Consider the following 12,271-nt stretch of genomic DNA (forward strand, 5'->3'; position numbering starts at 1 on the left):
GCGTCCTGCAGGACTGAGCACCAACTACCCGGAGCACTGGCTGATTTGTGTTGACTTTTCCTGTTTCCCTCCCCGCCGCTCCCTCCTCTCCAGGCTCGTTTCCCCAATAAGCTACTAGGCTCTGTTTGGGAGGAACCCAGTCGAGAACTCCTAGCTGCCCAGAATGCTCTTGGCTGGCTTTCTGAGGGCCACCCCTGCTTCCCACTCAGATCTCAGATTGTCCTCTACTCAGCGTGGCCTTTCACAATGGTCCCATCCCACGGAGTGAGCCTCTGATATCAGATCACCTGACTTGAATTCTCTGTATAGCATCTGTCACTATCTCATGTTTTTCTTACAGCATTTTTTGTCGTCAGTGCCTTTGTCCAGCCCTAGCATATCCTGCACAGGAGAGCCAGGGCCCAGCCCAGCTCATTCTTTGCTCTTTCCTCGGTACCTTGAACAGTGCTGGCCCATGGGAGGTACTGGATAAATATTTCTTGATTAAATAAATGAATGAATGCTCGAGTTTGAGAACAAGAGAACAAATCTAGACTTTTGGGGGGGAATGCATATCTTAAGTTTAAATTTATTTAAAAATTACAAAAATGTCTCCACACAAGTTGTCCATGAAAAAATTTAAAAGCAGCAAGAATGCTCTTGGTTAATGTCCACCAGTTTAACGCAATTTATAAAATTGAACAAAATTTAGATGTGTGTCTGATGCCTCTATAGACACGGGACCCTTTCTTTAGGTCCCTTTCTTTAGGGTCTGGTAGTATCATTATCGGAACACTTTCCAAAGCCTTTTTCCTTTGGACTCTGTGTAAAATGATCCGATAGACTCCCGTGATGGAGCTCCGGGCACCTCTCCCGTGGCTGTTCCGGATGTGCTCTTCTGTAATACCCAAATATTCCAAAGTGCTTTTGACCTCGTTTTCTTCTTCTTTAAGGGTGCTGGTTTCGGACAAATGTTTGGGATCCAGTTGGAAAGGCTCCAGAGGGGTGGGGTAGGGCACCCCTTGCATCCACTCGTTGTTCATGATGGAGTCGATCCCGTGCCTGTCGGTGGGTACGGGCTGGAGGACGCCGCGGATGAGGCGGAGGCAGGGCTCGGACACGTGCGGAGGCACGCTGTATGCGCCCTCCAGGATGCTCTTCTTCAGCTTGGCCACGGTCTCTGCCCGAAAGGGCATGGTGCCCGTCACCATGAAGTACAGGAGCACCCCCAGGGCCCAGATGTCCACATAAATGCCGACATAATGCTCGTCTCGGAAAAGCTCGGGTGCAGCGTACGGAGGTGACCCACAGAAAGTGTTGAGCATTTCGCCTTTTTTACTTACTGTGCTGAATCCAAAATCACCCACCTTCACACAAGTATTATTGGTATAAAATACGTTTTCTGCCTTCAGGTCTCTATGAATAATTTGGTTCTCATGCTGTGGTAGAAGACATAGGGAAAAGTCATCATTTTCAGGGTATAATACCAACATAAAAAAAAATGCATCAGTTGCTTGAAACAGTGAGGTGATGATGGGGTAATAACAGGAGTTCAATGGATGTCACCTTGACTCAGATCTGCAAACCTCCAGAGCTGCTCTGTCCTAACCCTGAGCAAACATAACACCCATACACCCCCCAAACAGACCAAAGATTCTGTTCTTCAGTGGGGCAAAGGTTGGAGTCTGTCCCACACATGTGACTCAGGAATTAGTGCGGAAATGAGGTCTGGATCTTTCGAAACTGCATGTTCTGAAACACAGTGAAACTAATCCTTCATATTTGAGGCCGTAAATGTTTTTTTTCCTGGCTAAGCAGTCTCTTGACTAGGGCTAATACCAAGAAGGTTTAGAACCCTCCCCCAACTTTTCAACCATGCTCCTTTGTGGGGGTTGGGGGGGGGTCAGGGTTCTCCTTTATCTTTATAGAATTCAGTAGAAAGAAAGAGGCTATATTTGGCAAGGTTCTAGCAGCAGGTCCCACTGAGGGTGTCAAGCGCATGCCCCACCCCCACTCTCACGTTCTGGATCCAGACAGACAACCTTGGGACCCCTGGCCTCCTTAGTCCCAGGGGATCTTGGGAGATGGTTTAATGTTACTTTGCTGGGCTTCCTGGGGTAAGAATCCAGGCTTTGGAGCATGATGGTTTGGTTAACTCTAGGTTCAACAGTAGCAGCTGTGTGATGTGTTTTCTTTCTTTGTAAAATGAGATACCGACAGCCACCACCTCACAAGATCACTGTGAGGAGGGCGCGTGGTGCTGTATCTGCAGTGCTCAGCAAGGTCCTGGCACGGAGTCAACACACTCCATGAAACCTGGATCTACATCCATGATTCTCTCTTCCTCTCTTCAGAGACCAGGTAACTGGGAGAAATGTCAGGGCACAGAGCTGCAGAGGACTCAGCCTGATTCTCTTCTCCTCTCCCGCCCAATTTCTTTTCTATGGAGGATGTGGAAGACTCTTCCCATCTGTTCTATTGCTCCATGTGGGTCCTGCCTACTCCCTGGCCCTGGGAAAGTTCACGGCAGCATAGGACCACTTGAATGCCAACACCTCAGGTCTGAAACACCCACTGCCATTACAGTCAGGCTCTTCTCTCTTGCTCAGTTTTTTTCCTCCCCTTCTCTCTCCTGATGCCTATCTTGGGTCCCTAGGTCACTAACTTCCCTCTAGTAATTTTTCCAGAAAGTCATTGATCCCAGCCTTACCCCACAGCATCCAGTCAGAGGAACAAACTAGAAACAGCCTCTCAGCTCACACAGAGCCCAGACAAGTGTGTCTTTTCTGCCAGCTGGGTAGAGGACCGCCCAGACTTCTGGACTAATGGAGCCACAGAGGTGGTGGTCAGGCCCACGTGCCAAGCTCCTCTGTGTGTGTGACAATATGGCCAATGGCGGAGAGGGCACAGGAGAACCAGCTCTTGGAGGAACTAGGGCGTGTGCTTTAGGAGTACAGACTTACCTAAAGAAATAATCGGAGAACTAAAGTAAGAATGACATCACCAAGTGTTAATCTGCTGAGCACGGAGGCGGCCAGAGCTGGAGGGATTCACCAAAGGCAAGAAGGGGCTGTATGAGCTGATGTGAGATTGGAGAAAATTCCAGACACAGACAGAGCTGAGCAGGGACATGAAGGGTGGATAGGATTTGGAATGTGAGACATGGTAAGAGGGGAGAGAGCATCCTACACACACAGGCAGGTAGACAGGGCCAAGCAGCAGCGAGGAGCCAGCTCTCTGGTAATGGAGGATGGGTGTGGAGGAATGGCTGTGGCCAGGACCTGGTGAGGGTCATCCCGCTACTCGGAGCAACTCCTGCCAACTGCCTCAGAAGGCAGGAGGCTGCCGTGTAACTGGAGATCCCTGGGCGTTGCTTCAGAGGCTGAGAGTGTGATCTCATCCAAGCTTTGGACTAAAGCCTTCTGGGATGCTTGGATGGAGGTGAACCAAAGCCCATGCTCCCACTGTGGGGAGTGTGGGAGCAAGACTCCACTCCTCACCCCCACTCACCATGTGCTTCACGGCAGACACAATCTGAGAGAAGATGAGCTTGCTTTCCGACTCTGAGAGCTTCCCTTCTGTGCTAATTTTTCCAAAGAGCTCCCCACCTCCTGCATACTCCATCACCAAGTGGAGCTTGGATAAAGTCTCCACAACTTCATACAGACGGATGATGTTGGGATGGTGCAGTTTTTCCATGCTGGAAATTTCACGGGATAGTAGCCGTTGGGTTTTCTGGTCTAACTTGGTCTTGTCCAGGATCTTAATGGCCACCTTTTCTGGAAGGAAAAAAAAAAAAGTCAGGGGATGTGCCAGTGTTCCTAGGCGCATAGAGAGATTTAGAACTGTAGGGGACCTAGATTGGCCCCTTTATTTCACTAGACACAGAAGGTAAACGGCTGTTCCCAAGCTCACAGAGCGTGATGACAGCAATTCTTGAGTTGAGATCAGTGCTCATCCCTTGGATCAGCGTGAGTCTTCCACGCACAGATTTTGATGCCAACTCCTGCCTTCCAAGGAAGTTTCAGTTTGATCTTTATCCAGTTTTCTGGATAAAGTTAAAGCTTCTTTGCTTAGCCCAGATCAGACCCAATCCACACCCTCTGCCTCCTCAGGCATCACCCCTGTTCAACAGTTCCCACCACCACACGCACAGCTATAGTCCAACTGTTACACAACTGTTTGTCGTTGCTAAAAAGGGACTGAACATCCCTGTCTGGGGCCTTTCCCCCACCTGGATCATGTCCTCTGCCTGGCTCACCACTGCTTCCCTGTTCTTTATGCAGGTAACTGCTGATGAGCCTTGCGGACTAGCCTCAGAACCAGCCTCTTCCAGGACACTCCGATTCCGTGTATTCTCTGTCCAATGATCTCAGCACACTGGCCTCTAAATGTTGATTCCTTGTCTGTCTCCCCCTCCTACCCCTTCCTGTGTGGTTATATTTTATCTGATTTTGTCCATGCCAGGCACATAATGTCACGTGCAGGCCACAGCGGCGCTCAGCGTGTGCAGAGTCCCAGGGAGGGCACGAGCAGATGGACCCGCAGTGGGACACGCAGCTGGAGGGAGGGGTTGCCAGTCCGATCGTTCTGGACTGTAGTTTGCTATTATGTATTGAGAGTCCTAAGAATGGCTGCACGTTTTGACCCAGCCATTTCACCTCTGGCAATTAATCTTAAATCATCTGACACGTGTACAAGACAGGATGTGGAAGGAGACTTCTGTGATATTGAGAACAGCACCCAGCAAGACAGAGGGTTAAAGTGAAGTCTGGTTCATCTATCTCTGTAACAGTACACCATGCAGCTATCCACATAATGATGTGGATCTTTATCTATTGAAATGAAGAGATGTTCAATAGAGAACAAGTGAGAAAAAAATACAAATATCCATTTGCATACATTTACATTTATATAAATATACATCTGCATACAAAAAAATCTGGCAACTTATGCACCAAAATGTTTAGATAATAGTTATTTTATTAATAAGGGGATCATGGGTAATATATGGTGATTAACATAACAATAAAAAAATTAAAGTAAAAAAAAAAAATAAGGGGATCATGGGGCGCCTGGGTGGCTCAGTCGGTTGAGCATCTGCCTCTGGCTCAGGTCATGATCCCAGGGTCCTGGGATCGAGCCCTGCATTGGGCTCCCTGCTTGGAGGGGAGCCTGCTTCTCCTCTGCCTTTCACCCTGCTTGTGCTCGCTCTCACTCTCTTTCTCTCTAATAATACATAAAATCTTTAAAAAAAATAAGGGGATCATGGGTGGTTTTTAAAAAAATTTTTCACTTACCTGTATTCTCTAATTTTCCTACGATTAATTTATACAATTAACATAAATTGTGTAATAAAAGTGGTTAATGTTTGAAAATGATGAATCTACTCCAAAGTGAAACAATTCACTTTTTGGTTCGAATTGGACCAGCCTTTCTATGAGGTGAGGAAAGAAGTTTCCAGGCAAGTAAAGGGGAAAACAGGACTGCAAGACCCCCTTTGACCCACTTGCCAAACAACTGTTTTGAAGAACTTTGGCACAGTGGTTGTGGGCATGAAAACAGATGCGGCTGGTTTGAAATCGGAGCACTGTTGGTACTAAACGTAGGTCCGTTAGCGCTTCCGGAATAGAAAGGGGCAGGGTCCACTGGCGTCTGATGTGACCACACTTGCTCTGGTGGAGGCAATACTGGGGAAGAAGGAGACGAGCCATAAGCGAGCAGAACCCTTGGGGTTTACATAACCTCTGCAGGCAGAGTCCCAGGGACAGACCCCCCCCTCCCGCCCCCGCAGCACACACACAAAGCCCGGAGGCATGCCGCCGCCCGGCTCGTGGCTTTTCAACTGTTCAGTTTTTAGGATTAAGATTCACTACACCTGCTTACCAGAAACAGAAACTTTTGGTTTGGGTAGCCTGTTAGGTGAGCTGCTCTTTTAAGGGCTGGAATAAAGAGCTCCATCCTTGAATCTGGCAGATGGCCTGCAGAAGAGCCCGCTCTGGCCCCCCTTGATCCTGACCCCAACTTCTGGGAGGGCGCGCAGCTCCTCTGCTGCTGCTTGGCCGGCGGCCACACACTGTCTCCCACATTGCGAGCACCCAACAACCAGGTCATGGTGCGGTCAGGCTGATGTCACAAGCCTCCCTGGAGCGCAATCCTAGCCTTATTTTTATTCTGTGTTTGAGTGGTTCTTGGCAAGGCTGCAATCCCAGGGCCTGGACCAGAGTAGGACAGGAGAGAAGCTGGGGGGGCGGGGGGAGACTTCTCTGAACTCTGTGCCCTGGGCACAGAGTTGGCCTCACGCTCCTCCCCACTTCTCCCTCTACTTTGTGTTAAATCAGATTATTGCCATGCTTCATAACATAAATGCAAAATCATAGAACACATTTTAAAAAGCCCTGGTATTCGGAATGGTTGCTAAGTGGCAGAAACTGCTCTTCTGCCAAGAGCGAGGTCTTCACATCCACTCTTTCCACAAGTGTTCAGTGAGGACAAGTGAGCACCTACCGTGCACCAGGCAATGAAGACACTGTCCCTACAGTCCGGTGAGGGACAGGGACTTTGAGAAAAGCCCCTATTACAAGTGCAGCCCAGGGGAGGAAGGAGTACAGGCAGAACGGCAAGGCCTTCCTGGGAAGGGACACTTGAGCCGCGGCCACGAGGTGAGGAGGGAGGCCCAGCCCGTGGCCGTGGGAGCCACAGGTGTGCCGGGCCTGAGCGAGGGACGGCCTGTGTGTTTGAGGACGGGAGGGGAGCCCACTATGCTGGACATAGAGAATGAGGGGAGTGGGCCCAAACCAGCCTTGTGTGGTCGGCAGGGTCGGAAAATCCTGGGCCTTGGAGGCAGTTTCAAGAAAGGCAGCCTTTATCTGTAGGACAGTGGCAGACGGTCCACGGTTTTAAGGGAGGGTATGATCATCTGATTTCCATGTCAGAATGAGTACTCTGGCTACACTGTGGGGAACGGATAGACAAATGGGCCTGAGAGCAGGTTCGTGGTTTAGGAGGTGATTATGACAATCCCACAGACAGGACTCTCTTGGTGCTGCCAGGGGAGAGAGAATAGACACGTTTGAGAGTAGCCTTCCCCTTTCTTCCAATAGAGTAAAGAGTCTGACACAGGTCCCGTGTAGTGGGCAACACATTCCTTAAACTAGGACTTGCAAACTCAAATATCTCGAGAGGCCAGGGTGGGGAGAGGGTGGCAAGCTTATTGTGAGGCAATAGGGAGTAGGTGGGGATGCCGGAGTCCTGAGGAGTACATGGCCAGGTGCAAACTCCACCCAGACAGTTGTCCCTGTTTGGAATGTAGACTCAGTGTTGTCAAATCTCTGATTTTTTCAAGAGAAGCCAGACATATGAAAAAAAAAATTTTTTTTAAGATTTTATTTATTTATTTGACAGAGAGAGCACAAACAGGGGGAGTAGCAGAGGGAGAGGGAGAAGCAGGGAGCCCGACGCAGTGCTCCATCCCAGGACCCTGGGACCATGACCTGAGCCGAAGGCAGACGCTTAACCATCTGAGCCACCCAAGTGCCACAGACATCTGAATTTTTATGCAAATATTCCAATCACTAAATGTCAGCAACAAATTCAAATTTTTAGACCTCGAATGGACCAAACAAAATATGTCTGTAGGACTAAAGGGACAAGGGGAGAAAACAGATATTAGAACACAGAGTGCTGTGTAGAGAAACCTGCCGTGAGAGGAGCTGAGACCTTCCTTCCAGACACACAGCCAGGCTGAGCCAACCTTATGGTGAGAGGCTGGGAGAACAGAGATCAGGCCCTCCCTCTCCATCCTTTGGTCCCCTGCAAGAGACCAAAGCCAACTGGAACCCAGAGAACTAAGGAGACTTGAGGTAGCCTGGGCAGAGGGCAGAATGAGGGAGGAGAGTGGATCTGGAAGGTCGCTGGCAAAGGAGGCTTACAGGGTAAGTGTGTGGGAGGCAATGTGGGCATAAAGCAAGGGGGTGTGCCCCTAGTCTGGGGTCAGGGGAGACTTGGAGGCTTTCTCTGGAATCTGACCGTTAGCTAGAGGAAAGTAGAGAAGAGGCGATGAGGGGAGGTTCTAATGGTAAGGATGTGTAAGAGAGAAGGTCTCGGAAGCCGGAAAGACCTTGATACCTTAGGGTATTTGTCTATATACCTTCTGATTGGCTTTCTTTATCAATAAAATATTTTGAGCACTACTCTAATATATATATATATATATAAATTATATACATGTACTACTAATATATGCATTTTAAATATATATAATCATAGAAATTAAAAAGATAGAATGACAAATAAATATAGATGGAAATTCTAATATTGCCTTCCCTCACCCAGTGAATCATTTTGGGCATCCCCTAGGGAATGCAGACCCTATGTTGGAGACCACTCAGGGTCACCAATGACCTCCAAGTTGCTAAAACTGATGGTCAGTTCTTAGGCTTTATCCCTCCCCCTTGAAGCACCTTTACCACTTGGTTTCTAGGGCAACACACACTCCTGGCATTTCTCCTAGCTCTATTTTGTTTTTTTTTAATTATTGAAGCATAGCTGAATATGATGTTATATTCGCTTCAGGTGGACCACACAGTGATTCAACTTCTACACATGACTTAATGCCCACCTCGGTAAGTAGTCACCACACAACGTTATTACCATAGCATTGACTACATGCCCATGCTGTGCTTTTCCTCTTCATGACTTATTTATTTTATAACTGGAAGTTTGTAGCTCTTAATCCCCTTCACCTATTTTACCCATTCCCCATCCTCATGTCTGGCAACTACCAGTTTGTTCTCTGTATTTATTTATTTATTTATTTTAGAGAGAGTGCGTGTGTGCAAGTGGGGGAGGGGGTAGAGGGAGAGGGAGAGAATCTCAAGCAGACTCCCTGCTGAGCGCAGAGCCCACGGGGCTCGATCTCACAGTCCTGAGATCATGACCCTAAGATCATGACCTGAGCCAAAATCAAGAATGGGATGCTCAACCCACTGAGCGACCCAGGCACCCAGTGTTCTCTGTATTTAAGAATCTGTTTGTTTTGGGAAAAAAAAAAAGAATCTGCTTTGTTTTTAGATTCCACATATCAGTGAAATCACATGGTATCTGTCTTTTCTCCTGCCCCTCCTACTTCCAAGGCTCCTTTGCTGTGTTCTTTTCATCTCTGCAGCCCCTGAATGTTGGCTACCTGAAGGCATCGTCCTTGGACTCCTTCCCTACAATCATTTCCTTAGTGATTCCAGATGCATAAACATGTCTGCCTATATGATCTCTCCCCTTAGTTGTCTTAGTTTGGGTTCTGCCTGAAGCAGAGCCTGAGGCAGGGATTCAGGTGGACAAAGGAGGTAACCTGGGAAATACAGGTAGAAGAATGAGAAACAGAGATGGGAAAAGAAAGATGGTCAGGAAATGGTGTGTTACCAAGCAAGTTACCAGTCAGACCTGCTAAGAGTTACTGTGCCTAAATATCACGAGAAGAACTGGGGTATTTATATATCAACGACTGCCAGTAATTGGTGTCGGCTGCTCTGGGGGATATAAATTTCCGTCTATTTCTGGCCTCCCATGCATGCGGGAAGAGCAGGCTCCAGCAGCTAGAGAGAGCCCAGAGGCTCGGAGATGGTGAGACTGGCACGTGGAGGCCAGGCTCGCATGCACTGACTTGGTAAGGTGCTAGGAGACATGATGTGTGTGGAGGCGGGGAGACACCCACAGCACCTGCCATATATGTGTAATGGATGTGTAACAAGCATGCACAACAGAACATGTTCAATACTGTGCTCCTGATCTCCCCCCACCCCAAACCTGCCCCTCCTACAGTCTTCCTGATGTCAGCAAATGGACACTCTAGTCTTATGCTTGTCTAGACCACAAATCTTTGAATATCTGAGTCCTCTTTTACATCTGACTTTGAATTTGTCAGCAGATCCTGTTATCCCTACCTTCTAGACACAGCCAGAATCCAGCCACTTCTCAGAACCCCACTGCTGCCTTCCTGCTCCAAGCCACCATTCTCTCTCGCCTGGATAACTGCAATAGGCTCCTCACTGATCTCTCTTTTTCTGCCTTTGACCCCTTGCAGTCTATTTTCAACAGAGCTGCCGGGGTGATCCTATTAAAGCATAAGCCAGATCATGTCACTTCTCTGCTCCCTCAGAGGGCTCTGGTTTCACTCAGAGGAAAAGCCAGAGCCCTTCCTATGACATAATGACCCCACATGATCTGGTCACTGCTGCCCCCTGGCCTCAGCCCCCTGGCCATTCCTGGGGTACCACAGGCACCCTCCCTCCTTAGGCTTGCTGTCCCTTCTGTCTGACCACTCTCTCCCCCACATCGGTGGCCAGAGAACGTATTTCTTTCAGGTCAGTAATCGCCCCCTCAGTAAGGCTGTCCTGGCCAACTTATTTAAAATGTGGCCCTCACTGTTCCCTATGCCCTCCTCGATTTCCTTCTTATCACTTATCACTATGTAACAGAGTGAATACTTTCCTGACTTACTTTTGTCTGTCTCTCCCCACTAGAATATAAGCTCCATAGGACAGAGATTGTTGTCTGTTTTGTTCATTGCTGTATCCCCAGTCCTTAGAAGACTACCTGTTACATACACAGTAGGTGCTCAACAAGTACTTGTTGAATGAATGTTCTCACCAGCCCCCCAAGAACCAGGGTGAGTCTTGTCATCGCAGAGTAAACTCAATTTGGCACTTGGCTTTTTCATTTACTATTTTGTTCCAGGCACCTTCCATGTTACCATAGACTCTTCAAACCCTGATTTTTAATGGCTGTATAACCTCCCATCCAGCATATATGCTTTTATTTACCTGACCATTCTTATGTCGTTGGATCACATCAGTGATTTCTAGTCCTTTGCACTATAAATAAGACCACAAGGAGCATTTTTGGGTTCTAGTATTTCTAATAGTAGACTTATTTTTAGGATGGATTCACCAAAGCCACTAAGCAGCAATTTTTAAAATAAGAAAACAAGCTTTAATTGCTGTTTTAATGAATGTTGTTCAAAGGAGATATTACTTCTTTAAAGTCTGTGGGCCTTCTCTATGAAGCTTGACTCAAGACTGAGTTAGTCCCCAGTCCTATCTGCCAGGAGGGGACAGAGAGAGGACCTACCAGAGAATACTGCTATGCATTGCTCCCTTGAAAATCTCTTCTCTGCCATTTCTAGGTTTTCATGAGAAATTCTATACTAATTTAATTCACCGAATACTTCTTGAATAGTTATTATTTATAACCCATGTGGGGAAACTCTAAGGATCAAAATGCTACAATGACACCAAGGAGCCTGTAAGGAGAACACCCAATATTTTCACTATTCCCTGGATTTGTTAAGCCCCAAAGTCTTATTTCCCATTCATACTTTCTTCTGGGCTCCAAGGTGGCTGTTGGACTCCATGACCTTCATGTTCCTCCAAGTCAGTGCGTCCAAAACTTTTTTTTAAAGATTTTATTTATATCTTTGACAGAGAGAGACACAGCGAGAGCAGGAACACAAGCAGGGGGAGAGGGAGAGGGAGAAGCAGGCCTCCTGCTGAGCAGGGAGCCCAATGCGGGACTCAATCCCAGGACCTGGAGATCATGACCTGAGCCAAAGGCAGATGCTTAACGTCTGAGCCACCCAGGCGCCCCCAGTGCTTCCAAATCTTTACTCTCAAATCCGTTTCTTCTCCTACAGTCACTCTTCACTGCTGAGTCGTTAAAGCTGGAAACCCGGGGGTCACCTTCAATACTTTTTCTCCTTCCCTGCTCTTACCCATGCAACTCACCACAGGGTTTTCCAATATTCTGAAATAGTTCTCAAATGCATCCCCTTTTCTCCATCCTTTCTGTCACTTCTTTTTAAAAAAATTTTTTTGTGGGGTGAACAAATCTTTTTTTTTTAAGATTTACTTATTTATTTGAGAGAGAGAGGGAGAACAGGGGGAGGGGCAGAGGGAGAGAGAGAATCTCAAGCAGACTCCCAGATGCCCGTGGAACCCAACACAGGGCTTGATGCCACGACTCCAAGATCATGACCTGAACCAAAATCAAGAGTCAGAGGCTCAACCAACTGAGCCATCCCGGTGCTCACCTGTCGCTTCTTTAGTTGAGATGGACATCATCATTCATCTGGACAATTAGACTAATATTTTTTCTGACTTCTCTGACTTTTGTCATGCCCCAACTTCAATTTGCTTTCCTCACTGAAAACTCATATAAATCACTTGTGTAAATTGCTTGCTTAAAGCTCTTCAGTGGCTCCCCAGTACCTAAATGACAAACCCCAAATATGCAAGAAAAC

General features: G+C 47.6%; 1 protein-coding gene across 2 annotated transcripts in view; it reads right to left on the reverse strand.

Moving 5' to 3' along the window:
• Positions 1 to 548: 548 nt before the first annotated feature.
• NIM1K (NIM1 serine/threonine protein kinase) overlaps positions 549 to 12,271 on the reverse strand; it is a 63,165-nt gene continuing 51,442 nt past the window's right edge. For both annotated transcript variants that reach the window (XM_025867327.2, XM_025867329.2), the window contains exons 3-4: positions 3,490 to 3,758; positions 549 to 1,418 (exon numbers count right to left, since the gene is read on the reverse strand). In XM_025867327.2, coding sequence (XP_025723112.1) covers positions 669 to 1,418; positions 3,490 to 3,758 — 1,019 coding nt within the window. In that variant the 3' untranslated portion in view covers positions 549 to 668. The remainder of the gene's footprint in view (positions 1,419 to 3,489; positions 3,759 to 12,271) is intronic.

The sequence above is a fragment of the Callorhinus ursinus genome, unplaced genomic scaffold (assembly GCF_003265705.2).
Source record: "Callorhinus ursinus isolate GAN/ISIS: 27379988/994484 unplaced genomic scaffold, GSC_fseal_2.0 scaffold3, whole genome shotgun sequence".
Lineage (NCBI taxonomy): Eukaryota > Metazoa > Chordata > Mammalia > Carnivora > Otariidae > Callorhinus > Callorhinus ursinus.